Here is a 17718-nt window from a genome sequence, read left to right as displayed (position 1 = left end):
CTGATACAAGATCTTACCTCGTAGCCCAGACTTGCTTAGAATTCACTACATAAACTGGTCCTGGTGGTGTCCATACCTTTAATCCCAACACTCCAAAGGGAGCAGAATTTGAGATCAGCCTGATCTACATAACAGGCTCCAAGATAGCTAGGGCTACAGAGGGAAACTCTGTCATGAAAAACAAAATACAACACAAAATAAGACAAACAGAAAAATTGACTACATAGCCCAGGCTGGTTTAAAACTCATGACAGTCCTCTTGGTTCAGCCCCCCAAGTGCTGGGAATATAAGTATGAGCCACTGTGCTTAATTGAGGAAAAGCTGTTTTCTTTTCAGAATTAATGGGACAGTGATGTCATTCCAATTTCATTAGTCCTGGGTGTAGGACTGAGTTGTTTTTCCTTGTGACTCATGGACAAACCTAGGTGATCATATAAGAACTATTATATGATCTATAATAGTTCTATAATAAGAACTATTACCCAACAGTAATTCAAATATGAGAAAGATACCCTAAATTCCCAGCAAAACCAGTGTATATATTGATTGGGAAAACCTAATGAAATAGACACTGAGTTTCCCCGGTGCCTGTTTAATACTATGCTAGATATTGAGAGCAGATGGTAACAAGACACCCACAACCTGGCTAGGGAGATAAGCCAGAGACAAGTTGTGATTAGCATCAGGGCATAAGGAAACTAAAACTGTACAGCATTCACCTTCAGAATTTAGGGAAGAGAGTCTATGAGCTGGCTTTGTAGGGTATAGGAATTGGATTTTGATGCATGAACGGATTAATTTTTGATAAATTAACATAGGGTGTTTCGGTGGCTTTCAGCAACTGTTGTGCCCACTTAGCTATAATGCCATTCCTCTACTTTAGGAATTGGGCAATCAGTGTTTCTAGGTAGGACCCATCAGCAGAGATTTGTTTCTTCTTCTTCTCCTTCTCCTCCTTCTTCTCCTTCTTCTCCTTCTTCTCCTTCTCCTCCCTCCCCTCCTCTTCTTCCTTCTCTTCCTCCTCTTTCCCCTCCTCTTCTTCCTTCTCTTCCTCCTCTTTCCCCTTCCCCACCTCCTCTCCATCCTCCTTCCACCCTTCTCCTTTCCCTCCTCCTTCTCCTCCTCTTCCTCCTTCTCCTTCTTCTTTTTTCCTTCTTCTTTTCTTCTCCTATACCTCCTCCTCTTCCTTTTTTCTCCTCTTTTGATAAGAACTTGTATAGCCCAGACTGGCTTCAGATTTGAGATCCTATTACTTCAGCCTCCAAAGGACGGACTAAAGATGTGTGCAACACTCCCAAAATGCCTGTGATCCTAGTACTAGGGAGGCAGAGACAGAGGCAGGCAGATCTCTTGAGTTCAAGGCCAGCCTGGTCTACAGAGCAAGTTCCAGGACAGCCAGGGCTACACAGAGAAACATCTTCAAAAAAAAAACTGTGTGTGTGTGTGTGTGTGTGTGTATGTGTGTGTGTGTGTATGTGTACACTCACACACACGGCCAATGGAGCTGCTCTTTAATACTTAGCCACTAAATACTAGGAAAAGTAATTCTGAGTAAGAACACAACTTTCATCATGTATAAAATGGAATTAGTAATAATAACTTACTTTTTAGAATTCTTACCCTGAGAAATGAAAAAAGGTCCTTAGCATGCTGCTGGTATTATTGTCATGTAGTTGCTAACCATTCTTCTTCTTTTTTTTTTTTTTTTTTTTAATTTCCAGGGGTTTTATTTTATTTTTGGCTTTTTGAGACAAGATCTCAAATTCTGTGTTATCCTAGCTGTCCTGGAGCTTGTTATGTAGACCAGGCTGACCTTGAACTTAAAGAGATCTGCCTGCCTCTGCCTCTGGAGTGCTGGAATTAAAGGTCTATGCTACTATGCTTGGCTCTCTCCAGGGTCTTTAAATAACGTGTGTGGGGTAAGCCCGCCCCTTCATGTGGATGTTAAAGGGAAACTTGATGGAGTTGTCTCTAATCAACCTTTGATCCTGGGGATTGAACTCAGGTTGTCAAGGTTGTGAAGCAAGCACCTCTACTCAGGGGCCAAACTAGGATTATTTTGAGCCATAGATAGAATCATCTTTGCATATGCTAGAAATAAAAACTGTTTAGATCCTGTCTATGGCTATATAACTAGAGGTGGAGGCATTTTATACATTGCTTCTTTTCAGTGTACCTTAGGGATCAAACACTAATATTATTTTGTCAATCCTAAGGAAGTAAAGCTAAAAGAAGATATAGCCTGATGTTGTTTTATTTATTTTTGAGGCTGCCTCACTCAAAGCAATCCCTTGCCTCAATTTTCTGAGTGTTAGGCTAGCAGGTATATACCACCTTGCCTTGCTGAGGTTTCTCATCATTTAAGAAACACTTTAGGGAGCTGGGCGTGGTGGCGCACGCCTTTAATCTCAGCACTCGGGAGGCAGAAGCAGGCAGATTTCTGAGTTCGAGGCCAGCCTGGTCTACAAAGTGAGTTCCAGGAAAGCCAGGGCTATACAGAGAAACCCTGTCTCGAAAAACCAAAAAAACCAACCAAACAAACAAAGAAACACTTTGGGGGCCAAGAAAGATGGCTCACCAGTTAAGAGGACCCAGTTTGATTCCGGCACCCATATTGGGCTGGTGGGAAACAACCACCTGTAAATTCAGATCTAGAGGATCTAATGCTGTGGTCTCCAGGGTACCCTCACTGAGTGCACAAACTATAGGCAGAGGCAGGATCTCTGAGTTCCAGGTCAACTAGGGCTACATAGGGAGACCCTGGCTTGAAAGAAAGGAAGGAAGTGAGGGAGAGAGGGAGGGAAGGGAGGGAGGGAAAGAAAAGAAAAGATATGAAACACTGTTATAAAATACCTACTATATTTAACCTTTGTTCTATCACCCTCTTTCACAATTCTACATTTTTATAAGTCAGCACATTTGAATAAAAGATGTAATTGGAGGGCGGTCACAGTATCTTAGGAATTTATTTATGTCGTGACCCTTAGTACAATTAACCATAGGAATAGCCTTGCTGTGGATTGCCAAAACCCTTAACTTTGAGCAAAGGTTCATGCCAACTAAATAGTGGGGAATGAAGATTGGTTTATTTTTGGTTTCTGCTCTATGGTGTGTGTCATGTGGGTATGGGCAGGGTGTTGAACAGGTTTATAAGAGTTGTACAGACCAGTGAGTGAGTGTTTGTTTGGAAGGGTGTAGTGATGATATGAAGGGTGTGCCTGAGGAAGGCAATTGCTTGAGAATAGTTTCTTGAAATTGAGCTGAGTGCTATTGCCTCCTGCGTCACCTTTCTGGCTGGCCTATGTCACGCCACAGTGTTGAGGGAGTCTGGAGTACAGAGGACCCTGCTGTCTTATGTCCTATTGAGTTGGAGATAATATCTTTGCCAGGCTTCAAAGAATTTGTAAAGTTCTATATCTAGTTTTCTCCCCAAAGTTCCGATTTCTTACTAGAAAGGGTTGAGCCCTGTGTATCAAGATAGAGAATGGAGCTCTGGAACTTACAAATGAGGAAGGGGTTCAGAACACAGACTACTTAAAGTTACACAGAAAGTCACTGACCCTAGAAGCAGCTTCAGAGATATAAGCCAAGTCTTCTGAGTGTAAGCAGAAAAGCATTACGCTACAAAACAGCAATATATGTATTACACGCAAAAAACACTATTATGGAAGCACACAAGCTAAGAGGATACCTTAGGTCTTATATAGCAAAAGCTAAACTTACTGTGATCTAACCTGTTTTCATACCAGTTCCAGATATAGTAGCTTATTTTATGCCTTTAACTCCAGCACTAGGGAGGCTAAGACCAGAGGGTTCTGAGTTCAAGGCCAGACTAGACTGTATAGCAGTATACTGTCATTTGCTGGCCAGATGGCTCCCTGTGTAAAGGTGCTTGTCATCAAACATGACGCCCAGAGTTTGAGTCCCAGGACCCACATAGAGGAAAGAGAATTGACTCTGGAAGTTGTTCTTTGACCTTTTGTGGGCTGTGGCACAAATACATGTGCACATGTGTCTACATATACACACATAACTTATTTTTTTTAAATAAAAGGGGCTGGAGAGATGGCTCAGTTAAGAATGCTTGCCACTGTTAGGATCCAAGCTTAGTACTCTGTACCCACATGTCAGCGCACTGTTATCTGTAACTTTCTCCTTTGGTCTTTGTTGGCACTAAGCACACATGTGCTATATACATACATACATACATTCTGGCAAAACTCTTTTCTTTTTTTTTTTTTTTTTTTTTTTGGTTTTTCGAGACAGGGTTTCTCTGTGTAGCCCTGGCTGTCCTGGCACTCACTTTGTAGACCAGGCTGGCCTCGAACTCAGAAATCCGCCTGCCTCTGCCTCCCGAGTGCTGGGATTAAAGGTGTGCAACACCACGGCCGGCTTCTGGCAAAACTCTTAAAGTAAAAATAAATATTAAAAATATACAATCTCAAACAACAATAACTAAACAAAGAGGAGTGACAATCACCAAACAAAACAAACAAACAAACAAAAAACCCAAAAGAATTCAACTTTCAAATATACAGGAAAGTTGATAGTAAATGAGCACTGGTGTTCATTCCTGTCTAATACATGCATTGTTACAGCTTTGCCATGCTTGCTTTATTTATCTTTTTGTTCATTAATCTGTTTATTTTGTGCAAGTGTTTGAACCTAGAATCTTGCTTTTATGTATGCTTTGAGAGGTTTGCACCTATGAGTGCTAGCTACCTCCTGTTCTGCCTCTTTTTTTTGGTGGGGATGGGGTTGGGGGCTGGGTCTTACTATGTAACCCTGGGTGACCTGAAACTCACTAGCCAAGCTGGTGTTGAACTCACAATATCAACTATTTGGAAGTTGTAGAAAATTTACTCTTACTTACTTTCGTGTGTTATGTAGGAAGAGGGAAACATGTAACGGGATCGCCACAGTGCTGCCGTCACTCCTGAGAGAGTAGATAGTCATTTCCTATTAGCTACTGTTAAGTAATATTCAGTTTACCCTTTTTTGAGAAGATCCATTTTGTTTGTGGTTTGGTTCGACTTGTTCTGTTGTTGGGATGCTGTTGGAAGCCATTGCTTGAGCCTGCTCTGAAGCACTTTGCTGAGGGCTATCCTCTGCTTGTTTTAGAAAACACAGTGTTTGATCTCTTTGAATTATTTTTTGTTTGTTTGTTTGTTTTGTTTTTGTTTTTCAAGATAGGGTTTCTCTGTATATCTCTAGCTGTCCTGGAACTTGCTCTTTAGACCAGGCTGACTTTGAACTCAGAGATCTACCTGTTGCTGCCTCCTGAGTTCTGGGATTAAAGGTGGCATGTGCCACCAATCACCTGATGGTCTCTGTTAATTCTTAAGAGGATAGGTTAGACCTTGAAGTTATTATGTTGGGAAAATGTCAGGGTATGAAACATTAAAAGTGCAGGCTCCACTCTGCAGTGTATCCCCAGAGCTGCTGTTGCCTGCAGTTGTGCACTTTAACCCAGCTTGTCTTGTTCATTAAGGTTAGGATAAAAGCCATGACAAAGTAACTTGGCCTATCTCCTTTAACTTTACATGCTCCCCCCAACAGCCCACCTTGGTGATTAGTACCTTTTTGAAATACCTTCCCATCCTGAGAAAGAGGCAGATTTGATACACAGCTCTGAACTCAAGGTTAGCAGGGTTTTTTCAGTCTTTCAGTATAAAATAAGTAGTTGTTCAGCAGAGTAGACTACAGCTTCATTCAAGACATGTCCCTATTCACAGTCTATTATAAGGGAAACTGTTAACTCCTGAGATTTCCAAGAAAGTTACCAGTGTTAGATGCCTGACTGGCTAGCTTTGTTCCTTCGGCGAGTTTGTTTTTACTGAAAGAATGTCCTGCCTTTATCCTTGGCAGTTCTAATACTTTTGTGTGTGTGGACAGTGTAGTTCCTTGAAGGGTAGATTGAAGCCCAGTGTGTAGGTCCATGTATATAATACTAACACTCTGGAGACTGAGGCAAGCTTACAAGAATGAGGCTAGCCTGTGCTGTAGAATGAGTTGAAGGTCAGCTCTAGACTTTGGTTCACTTTGGAGGTTGCTGTGGTCATCTAATAGTGTTTTTGTTTTTGTTTGATTTTTCAAGACAGGGTTTCTCTGTGTAGCCCTAGCTGACCTGGAATTGTCTCTATAGACCAGGCTAGCCTGGAACTCAGAGATCCACCTATCTCTGCCTCCCAAAGTACTATACTAGATTGTAGCAGAATTTTCCCCCAATTAATTTCAATATTAATACAAGAAGCCTGTGATTGGACAGGGGAAAGGAAGGCAGAGCTAAGAGTTTCAGAGACAGGCACAGGAAGAGAGGAGGAGGAAGAGGAGGAAGAAGAGGAGAGAAGATGGATGGAGAAAAGGACGAACCGTATCCACAGGACTTTATATAGGCACAGGTAGCTATGAGTATCACAAAAGGAAAGAGTGATTGGAATAACTTGTCTACTCTAGGTGGGCTGCTTGTATCATTATCAGTTGACTCTGAAATTATTGTGTGGGCGTCTTGTGAATTGAGAATTCATTGATATTTAAAACTGACTGATAATTATAAGCTTGTAGAGTTTTTTTTTCTTTTTCTTTTTTCTTTTTTTTTTTAAAGATTTATTTATTACATGTAAGTACACTGTAGCTGTCTTCAGACACTCCAGAAGAGGGAGTCATCTCATTTGGAAAAGCAGTCGGGTGCTCTTACCCACTGAGACATCTTACCAGCCTGCTTCTAGAGTTTTGATTTACTGGTTAAGGGGATTTGTGACAGCTGCAGGGGGCGGATGGCTGGGAAGGTACAAGTGGCTCTGAGGCAGGCGAACTGGAGCTGGGAAGAATGTTGCCTGGGGCTAGCCATGGAGGTGGGAAGACCGCCTGGACAGAGAGAGCAGCCACTTTAGTACGAGATGGTGCCTTTTTAAATATTTTCCGCTACACTGGCTCATTTATTAGGTTTTTTGTTTTTTGTTTTTCCCTTGGAGACAGGGTTTCTATGTGTAGCCTTGGCTATTCTGAAACCTGCTAGGTAGACTAGGCTGGCCTCCAGCTCATAGAAATCTGTTTGTAGTGAGCTCCAGGCTTCTGACTAGTTCCATATTCCAATGCTGATGTGCAGACTAGCCTGTATAGTACTGCTGTGTGGGTGCTGGGAATTGAACCTGTGTCCTCTGGAAGAACAGCCAGTGAAGTTAACTGCTGAGCCATCTCTCTAGCCCCTTAACAGCTTAATTTTCAACTAGTAATTCATAGTCTTTCATAGTTGTACAGAGTATTTTAAAAATTCATAAAAATATATTTAGCCAGACGTGGTGGCGCACGCCTTTGATCCCAGTACTTGGGAGGCAGAGGCAGGTGGATTTCTGAGTTCCAGGCCACCCTGGTCTACAAAGTGAGTTCCAGGACAGCCAGGGCTACACAGAGAAACCCTGTCTCGAAAAAAAATATATATATATTTATTTTTTATTGTATTTCTGTGTCTGTGCAAGTGATTGCTGGTACAGAGGTATTGAATTCCCCAAGTACTGGACCTACAGGCAGTTGTGAGCTGCCTAACATGGGTGCTAGGAACCAAACTCAGGCCTTCTGGCAGAGCAGGAAGCATTCAACCACTGAGCCACCTTTTGAATCCTGGCACTGGATTCAGTACCAATAAACAGTACTGGAATTAAAGGCGTGCAAAAGTGTACCACTTCCTCCCAGTCATTTATTAGCTTTAAGAGTTGGGTTAGCCTGTGACATTTACCTTAACTCAAAAATTCTATAAATTGGACTGGAGAGATGGGTCAGTGGTTAAGAGCACAGTTTACTCTTCCAAAGGTCCCAGGTTCAGTTCCCATCACCCACATGGCAGTTCGCAGTTTTCTATAATTCCAGTGCCAGGAGATCCAACACCCTCATATAGGCAAAACTCTAATGCACATTAAATAAAAAAACTAAATAAATATTTTTTAAATATTGTATAAAACTCTACTCACATACACATACACAAACACACACACAAGAAATGTCTAGTAAGGGTCATAAACTGTTTATTTCATGACTCTGGCATAGGAGATTGGGGACTTGGGTGTTAGGAAGCAACGTTGTGTATTGTTTAATTTACATTTCATCACGTATATACTCTTAATATATAAATATACATCATTAATACATTAAGATTAACAAAAAGAAAAATATAATTTAATAATTTTTCATCTTAAAAAAACCCAGCTGGGCAGTGGTGGCGCACGCCTTTAATCCCAGCACTTGAGAGGCAGAGGCAGGTGGATTTCTGAGTTCGAGGCCAGCCAGGGCTACACAGAGAAACCCTGTCTTGAAAAAAACCAAATAAATAAATAAATAAATAAATAAATAAATAAATAAATACATCCTTCAGGGGCTAGAGGAGATGGCTCAGTGGGTAAGAGCATGTGCTCTGCAAGCAGGACCCCAGTACAGATGGCAGGCCCAGAGGAAGGCAGGCTCAGATTGCCAGCCCAGAGGAAGGCCGGCTAGTCTGCACTTCAACACTGGGACATGGAGCTGGTCAGATGCCTGTTGCTTACTAGTCAGACAGACAGCCTAACCATAATGTGAGCTTCCAGTTTGGTGAGAGCTCAGTTTCAAGGCAGGCAGTTGGAGGGTGATAGAGGAAGACACCTCAAGTCCCACTCTGGCTTCTGCATGTGTGTGCATGGGTTCAAGCATTCTCACATACACTATACAATACCATACATACATACAGAGAGACTACCATAAAATACTCAAAACCAGGATTCAAAAGATGGCTCAGTGGCTGAATGCATCCTGCTCTGCCAGAAGGCCTGAGTTTGGTTCCTAGCACCCATGTTAGGCAGCTCACAACTGCCTGTAGCTCCAGTACCTGGGGAATTCAATACCTCTGGCTTCTGAGGGTACCAGCAATCACTTGCACAGACACAGAAACACAATAAAAATAAATATATTTTAAAATATTTTAAAAGTACTTCGCACCAATATGAAATGAATTACTTGATAGTTAAAAGACTGTGAATTACTTAATTGAAAATTAAGCCGGCTCAGCAATTAACTATAGTGGCTGCTCTTCCAGAGAACCCAGGTTAAATTCCCAGCATCCCACAGCAGCTTAAAATCGTCTTTAACTCCTGTTCCAGGGGATCAGACACCCTCATACAGACATACGTGCAGGCAAAACACCAATGTATAAAAAATTATTTTAAAAAATTAAAAAGAGAAAATTAAGCTGTTGGATCTAAAGTACACAAATGAATGATACTAGGTGGTCTATTAAAGAAATGAAAAGAAACAATGTTGAGATGGAAAACACAGGTTTCTTTTTCAAGACTTTTTGGGAAATGTAGTTATTCTTTAACTGACTTAATTTTGCTCAACTGAGGAATTCATTACAAAAGTACCTTTGGAGGCCAGATGCCAGGCTGGGATAAATTGGTCAGATTCCTAAAGAAAGTAGCTGTCACTGGCCCGCCAAGAAGAAGGTTGTGAGCAGTTATTATGGCAGTATGAGCTGTCCCCCCAGGCTCCTGTGTAGGCATGAGGTGGTGATGATAGCTAATTTGGTGTGCTTTCCCAGCGCAGACACTTTGCTGAGCATTTTCCTTCCACTCCTCACAGTCCCATTGACTTAGCCCCTTGGCTCCATGAGTGGAATCAGACTCTGGCTACCTGGCTATCACAAGTGTCTATTCTTTGCAAAGCTGTGTGTACCTGTGTGGCTGGCAGCAGTCTCCACCTGCGGCCTTTAGTAGCCAAACTCCTGTTTGTTCTGCCTAGATGGGAGGAGTTGTGCCTCCCAGGGTTTGTTTAGATATTAGAGCCCCTTTCATGGATGAACCTAATGCCAGATCACAGCTGCCCTAGTGCGTCCTCTGTGCCCCACCGTTCACTTCCTGTTTTACTTCCTGCCTTGTTTACTTTGTTTCCTCTTCCGCATACAGCAGGTATGTTGTGTTGCTTGAGCTAGGGGAAGGCAACCTTCAGATCCACACTTCCTTAATCTTTACCGCCTCACAGGTGCGGCTGAGACACTTTGGACTTGTTCCCCGCTGTGGGGTTGTCATATTTTCTACTGTGGTTACTCTGTGTTTTCCTCTTGCCTCTAATCTGCCAGGAGACTAAACTGTTCCCCAGAAGTGCCTTTCGCACTTTCAGGCTTGTTTTGTACATCTGCAATTATAAACTGCTTCTAGTTGTTACCGTGCTGGAGTTGACTGTGCTAATCCAGACTAAGCAGCCACTAGGTTCTCTTGTAGAGGTCACAGCATGGTCACTTTGTTACATTAAACAAATTGATTCCATGTGTAGGATCTGTCACCCAGTTAAGTCCTAATGAGGAGGTGATGCTGTGGGTGTTTGGTGCAGAAGGAGACAAGACGTTAAAACAGAATTGTTTGATGTGCCACACCATTTAGTTCAGCATTAAGTTACTTGCTCAGAAATTCCAGTCTGAAGAGCCAAACTAATGAATAGGTTTGAGGTTTTGTTTTTGTTTTTCCCTCTGTCTTTTAGCTTTATTGGGGGTGGGGAGCGAGAGAGATCTGCTAGGGAGCAGACAGAGTCTCACTCATACTTTTAAACAGGTGCTCTTCAACTGACCTGTGCCTTCACCCCAGTACTAAAAGAAGTTCTCCAATTCCTATTGGTTTTTTTGTTTTATTTTGTTTGGTTGGTTGGTTGGTTTTGGTTTTTCGAGACAGGATTTCTCTGTGTAGCCCTGGCTGTCCTGGAACTCACTCTGTAGACCAGGCTGGCCTCGAACTCTTCTGTCCGCCTGCCTCTGCCTCCCGAGTGCTGGGACTAAAGGTTTGTGCCACCATATCCGGCAATTATTATTGTTTTGTTTTTTTTTTTTCTTTCAAGACAGGGTTTCTCTGTATATCCCTGGTTTTCCTGAACTCACTCTGTAGACCAGGCTGGCCTCGAACTTAGAAATCCTCCTGCCTCTGCCTCTCAAGTGCTGGGATCAAAGGCGTGCACCACCACGCCCAGCTGTTTTGTGTTTTTAAAGCTGTGTATGTATGTGTGTGTGTGTGTGTGTGTGTAATGAATTCAGATCGTCATGCATGTGAAGCAGAGCTCTACCATTGAGCTGCATTCCTAGCCAATACATTCTTAGTTATTCATGTATGTATGTATGTATGTATTATGTGAGTACATTGTTGCTATCTTCAGACACACCAGAAGGTGGTATCTGATCCCATTACAGATGGTTGGGAGCCACCAAGTGGTTGCTGGAATTTGAACTCCGGACTTTGGAAGAGCAGCCAGTGCTCTTAACCACTCAGCCATCTTTCCAGCCCTACACTTCATTTTTTAAGAGCCAGTTTTCATTGATTTAGTTTCTTCTCTTTAATTTTTAAAAATTTGCTGTTTTGACACTTGCACAGCTCCCCATCTCCCTCACAGTGAAGCATGCAGTAGCTGTGGGTGTAGTATGAATGTCTATTTCTTCAACTGGGACTGATTTTCTGCTCTTCAGTTTCCCACAGTCAGATCACGCGCCTGTACAGCCGCTTCACCAGCCTGGACAAAGGGGAGAACGGGACTCTCAGGTGAGTACTTCCCTCCCTCCCTCTCTCTTTCCCTCCCTTCCTTTCTTCCTTCTTTCCCAGACCAGGATCTCTAGGAGCTATATTCCAAGGGTAGCCACGCTGTGGGCTGTCTGTATTCCAAGGATGGGCATACTAGGAATCTTGCATTTGGAGAGCAGAGACCATTTGGCCATGGTGTCTATACATCATTGGTATGTGTGTGTGTGTGTGTGTATGTGTATGTGTGTGTGTGTATTATGTGCATGTATATATGCATATATATATATTTGCATATTTAATTTATTTAATTTTTTTCTTTGTTCATTGGTGTTTTGTCTACATGTATACCTGTGTGAGGCTATCAGAAGTCGTGGAAACTGGAATTAGAGAGAGGTGTGAGCTGCCATGTGGTTGCTAGGTATTGAACCTGGGTCTTCTGGAAGAGTAGTCAGTGCCCTTAATCACTGAGCCATCTCTCTAGTCCTGATAATTTTCTTGTTGTTGTTTTGGTTTTCAAGAAATGAGGGTTTCTCAGTGTATCCCTGGAACTCTGTAGATCAGGCTGGCCTAGAACTCAAGAGATCTACTTGCCTTTGTCTCCCCAGTGTTGGGATTAAAGATGTGCACCACCACAGCTGGATCTTCTTGGAGTGTTTCTTATCATTTTGTTAGACAAGAGGAACTATATTTTGATGAGTGTATTATAGGCTCTGTATTATAGGACGAATTATATAATAATTTTTGCTGCATTAAATAATCCAGATCCTAGTAAACTTTATCATCTTAATCAATTATGATTGATAAAAGAAATCTGTTTTCTTTTTTTTTTTTTTAAAGACTTATTTTATGTATATGAGTACACTGTGGCTGTCTTCAGACACACCAGAAGAGGGCATCAGATTCCATTACAGATGGTTGTGAGCCACCATATGGTTGCTGGGAATTGAACTCAGGACCTCTGGAAGGGCAGTCAGTGCTCTTAACCGCTGAGCCATCTCTCCAGCCCAGAAATCCATTTTCTTTTTTCTTTTTTTTTTTTTTTTAAGATTTATTTATTATTATACATAAGTTCACTGTAGCTGACTTCAGATGCACCAGAAGAGGGTGTCAGATCTCATTATGGGTGGTTGTGAGCCACCATGTGGTTGCTGGGATTTGAACTCAGGACCTTCGGAAGAGCAATCAGTGCCCTTACCTGCTGAGCCATCTCACCAGCCCCAGAAATCCATTTTCTAATTGATCAAGGAAGATTAAATCCGGAGGTACTGTTCTAAGGCACTGCACTCTGGATACTAGGCCAGTTTCTATTTGTTACCAGATGTGGTGGAGATGAGTTAGCTCAGTTCATTGACCGTGTAAAGTTTAAACCACAACAGGAAGTGTGTGAAGTGAGTAGAATAGGAATGTTTCATAAACTGTCATCATAGCATTTAGTGTGAAGAGGATAGAATGTGTGTTGTCTTCTCCTAATAAACTTGGAGGTGGGAATGAGAAACACTAAAGTTTCTGAAGTTTTTAATGTATTTTTTTACATTTATTGTGTGGGGGTGGTCGGTGTTGGAGGGGGCATGGAGAGGAGCCATAGGACAACTTGTGGGAGCGATGTAGATGGCCCAGTAGTTAAGGTTCAACTCAGCACCCACATGGCAGCTTACCACTGTCTGTAACTCCAGTTCTAGGACATCTGACATCCTCATACAGGCAAAACTCTAATGCACATTAAAAAACTAATAGTAATTGAAAACTTCATTTTGTGGGGCATTGTGGCAACAGCATTTAATTCTAGCACACATTAGGTAGAGCTAGGAAGGTAAGAATTTGAGGCTGTCCTGAGTTACACATACTAAGTTATGCTGTCTTCTAAAAATAATTGTATTTTGGGCTAGTGAAATGTCTCAGCAGGTGAGGTACTTGCTCTTATCACCTGAATTTGATTCCTGGAACAAGTGGTGGAAGGAGGGAACTGACTTCTCTAAGTTGTCTCTGAGCTCTGCCCTCGGTATCCACATACAGACATGCACTCATCAATAGATGAATATGTGTTTTGTTTTGTTTTAAAGCAGAATTTGATCCAGACATGGTAGTACAAAGTTGTAATCCCATCGCTTATGACGATGCAGCAGGAAGATTAGGATTTGAGGTCAACCAGGGCCTGGCCCTGAGTGTCACAGGGACAACAGTTTGCCTACTAGAGTGAAGCATGCTACAATCTTAGCATTTTGGAGGTACGAGGCAGGAGGATGGTGTCTGGCCAAGAATAGCCTGAGTCGTATGAAACCTTGTCTTTTAAAAAAAGTAAAAGGAGGATCTGGGGAGATGGATCAGCAGTTAAGAGTGTTTACTTCCAAGTGTGTGGCTCACACCTTTAATCCTAGCACTCAGGAAGTAGAGGCAGGCAGATCTTTGTGAGTTTGAGGACAGCTTGCTCAAATCTAGTTCTAGGACAGCCAAGGCTACACACACACACACACACACACACACAGAGGTGCTGGAGAAACGACTTAGTGGTTAAAAGCACTAACTACACTTCCAGAGGGTTCAGATTCTGCCCAGCACTCACAGGGCAGCTCATCACCACCTGCTCATGCCTGTTCCAGTTGAACCTGACCTTCTTCTGGCCTCCTCAGGCACTAAGCACAAACATGGTACTCAGACATACATGCAGGCAAAACACTCATACACATAAGATAATTTTTAAAACTTAGTGTTTTAATGAAGTACTATCTCATAGCAGTCTATTTCAGATGTGTCTACATTCTATATAGTTGATGTATGCTATCCTTTACAGCAATTTTGCAGTCTAAAGTCATGTACAGAGTTTACACATTTATCTCTTGTTGTTGTTTGTTTGTTTGTTTTTACATGTATTTACTTGTGTGTGCAGAGGTTAGAAGACAAAGGAGTTAGCGCTCTGGAGCTAGAGAGATGACTCAGCAACTAAGAGCACATGTTGCTCTTGTAGAGGACCTGGGTTAGATTTCCAGAACCTACATGGTGGCTCATAACCATCGGTAACTCCAGTTCCAGGGGATCTAATGCTCTTTTCTGATCTCAGGTGCCAGGCATGCAAGTGGTACACATACAAGCATGTAGGTAAAACACAAAGTAAAACAAACCAAGAAGGGTCGCATCCCTGCCACCATGTGGGTATGGGAAAGTAAACCAAGTCTTAGTGGCAAATGCCCTATGTGATGACTCTTTTCTTGTATGTTTTGTTGTTATGTCCCCCCACTCCGTGTGTGTAACTGTGGATATGCATGGATTTATGTGTGGATGTGCATACACTTCTTTGTATGCCGATGTAGAATTCATAGGCCATAGGTTCACATTGGGTATCTTCTTAACTCTCTTTGTTTTTATTTTATTTTTTATACAGAGTTCTTACTACTTAGCCTTGGCTGGCCTGGAACTCACTATGTAGACTAGACTGGCGTCTGCCTGTATCCTTAATGCTGTGGATTAAGGCATGAGCTATCTGTCCCAGACAGTAGTTGTTTTGTTTTGTTTGTTTGTTTTTTGACACAGGGTTTCTCTTTGTAGCCCTGGCTGCCTGGATCTCACTCTGTAGGCCAGGTTGGCCTTGAACTCAGATCTGCCTGCTTCTGTCTTCTGAGGGCTGGGATTAAAGGCATGCACCATGATTGCCTGTCAGTCTTAATTTTTAATATAAGGTCTTGATGTAAAATTCATCAATTCTGCTAAGCTGACTGGACAGTAAACTGCAGGTATCTACTTTTTCCATCTCCGCAGTGCTGGGATTACAGATGTGCACTGCCATATCTGGCTTTTTTCCACGGGTGCTGGGGATCTGAGCTCAGGTTCTTAGACGTGTGAGGCAAGCACTTGAATGACATAATCATCTTACAGTCCCTGTTGTTCTGTTTGGCTGCCCTTCAGCTTATTACCTGACCAAGGATGCCTGAGAACTTCAGGTCCTCTTACCTTTGCCTTCCCTTGTGGAGACTTCAGGCCTGCCCTGTTGCACCCAGTTTATGTCGTGTTGGGATTGAATCCATGATTTCTTGCATCTGTACAAGCACTCTACCAACCGGGCTGCATCCGAAGCTCCGCTCCCACAGTCCTTCAGTCTCTTTTGATCCGTAGCAGTCTTCTCTACCTTTTGGGTTGGGTTGTGCTAGGGATCGCCTTCGTCTGCTGAGGAGATGCTCCACCAACGATAGAAGCCTTAACTCTTCCCTAACCCTCCATGACACTGATACTTTTGAAAAGTAAATCATAGACAGTTTTGTGTTCCTCACATAGGATATCCAAGAAGTTTTAGAGAAATACTGAGCAGTTTTTAAAACAGCAATGTTCAAAAAGTTTAATATGGGCTAGGGTATGGTAGTAAATGCCTGTAATCCCAGGGACAGAGGCAGGGAAACCATGTGTTCCAGCCTGGCCTGCACCACAGAGGAAGGTCAAGGCCAGCCTGGGCAGCCATGCCATAATAAGATTTTTTTTTTAAAGAAGATTTATTTTTATTTAAATAAGTACACTGTAGCTGTATATTCAGACACACCAGAGAGAGCATCAGATCCCATCACAGATGGTTGTGAACCACCAGGTGGTTGCTGGGAATTGAACTCAGGACCTCTGGAAGTGCTTTTAACCGCTGAGCCATTTCTCTAGACCAAGATGTGTCTTAAATAACAGTTTAATATATGGGAAACTTTTTCTTTTTAACAAGAAATACATTTTGACTTAAAGTCTTAGATTTAAAGCATTTCTGCTTTTTAGTGTGACAAAGGCAAGTTCCTTTGCCTAATCCAATTTCTTCAGCTCTTACAAGGGCAGAGATAAAGCATGCCATACAAGAACAGAGCGGTACTGTATCACTTGAGGTTGGAGCAGCACAAGATGTATGTATGAAGAATGTATCACCGCCTTTGTGTTATGTGAAGCTGATTGCTCTTACCATGTTCAAGGTTAAATCTGCTTCATTTCTTGTCAGTGAAAGGATTCTTTCCCTGTCTCTGTTCCTGCCTCCCTCCATCCTCTTTTTCTTTCTTTCTATTTATTTGTTAGCTTTTTGGGAAACTATGGAAGGGTCTTAACTATAATCCAAACTCTGCTAGAACTTGATTATAGGTCAGCCTGGCCTCTGTGCCCTGCTAGTAGGCTTCTTGAGTGGAAACAGTCTCTTAAGAATTTCTTACATTTCCTCTGGGCAGTGGTGGCACTCGCCTGTAATCCCAGCACTTGGGAGGCAGAGGCAGGTGGATTTCTGAGTTTGAGGACAGCAAAGGCTACACAGAGAAACCCTGTCTCCAAAAAAAAAAAAAAAAAAAAAAAAAGAATGTCTTACATTTCATAGGTGTTTTAGCTCTTCCTGAGGAGGCGTCTTCAGGCTCCTCCAGCCTGCACTCGAGGTCTGCCCTAGTTGATTGTGTCTATTTGCTGTTCACAATGCCAAACTTAATAATTAATTACAAAGTGGTAATGTTCAAGAAATCATTTACTAAGGAACAGCGTAGTATTTGTTCATTGACATAACCTGTTTGCTGGGCTTACTGGGGCATAGCAAAATTAAATCTTGCTTCATTCACACCTGAGTTGGTGCAAAAAAAACCAAACCAAACCAAAACAAAACAAAACAAAAAAAAACCAGTTGGCAGATATTCTAGTTACTTGTATACTTTGCCACAGAAGTAATTTCAGGAGGCAGTTTTCTTGCTGGGTTGTACTCTTTTGGCTTCAAAAGAGGTCGTTCCAAAGGCCAGTGGTCTCTAGCTTAAGGTGATTCTTTTGGCAGCCGGGAAGATTTCCAGAGGATTCCAGAACTTGCCATCAACCCACTGGGGGACCGGATCATCAATGCCTTCTTCTCAGAGGGGTGAGTGGGGGCAGTTGGTTTTGGTCCTTTCCTTTGTCCTCTAGGCTATAGTAATTGCTAATGTAGAAAAATAACAGTAATGATAATGATGATAATAATAAATTAAAATAGAATAGAATAAAACAGATAGGTATTCTCTCAGATCATGGTTCCCTAGAATTAAATTGTCACCCCTAATTTTCATATATAGATTATCTCTTGTTTTTCACCCAGCTTGGTTTTTCTTGTATTTATTTTTGTGTGTGTGTCCACCACCTGTATGGTGCCATCGGAACAGGACTTGTGGGTGATTATGAGCTGTTATGGTGCTGAAAATCACACCCAGGGCTCCATAGTGATAAAGCACTATGATCAGAAGCAAC

The 17718-nt window shown here is 42.2% G+C and overlaps 1 protein-coding gene across 1 annotated transcript in view; it reads left to right on the top strand.

Annotated features, from left to right (window-relative positions):
- Chp1 (calcineurin like EF-hand protein 1) overlaps positions 1–17718 on the top strand; it is a 39019-nt gene that overhangs the window by 1547 nt on the left and 19754 nt on the right. Inside the window, exons 2-3 of the mRNA XM_021156091.3 lie at positions 11469–11541; positions 17276–17356. Coding sequence (XP_021011750.1) covers positions 11469–11541; positions 17276–17356 — 154 coding nt within the window. The remainder of the gene's footprint in view (positions 1–11468; positions 11542–17275; positions 17357–17718) is intronic.

This window comes from Mus caroli, unplaced genomic scaffold (assembly GCF_978045245.1).
Source record: "Mus caroli unplaced genomic scaffold, Mus_caroli_1 scaffold_2, whole genome shotgun sequence".
NCBI classification, from domain to species: domain Eukaryota; kingdom Metazoa; phylum Chordata; class Mammalia; order Rodentia; family Muridae; genus Mus; species Mus caroli.
Note: the sequence above shows the minus strand (reverse complement) of the source record. Positions and strands in the feature narration are given on the sequence as shown.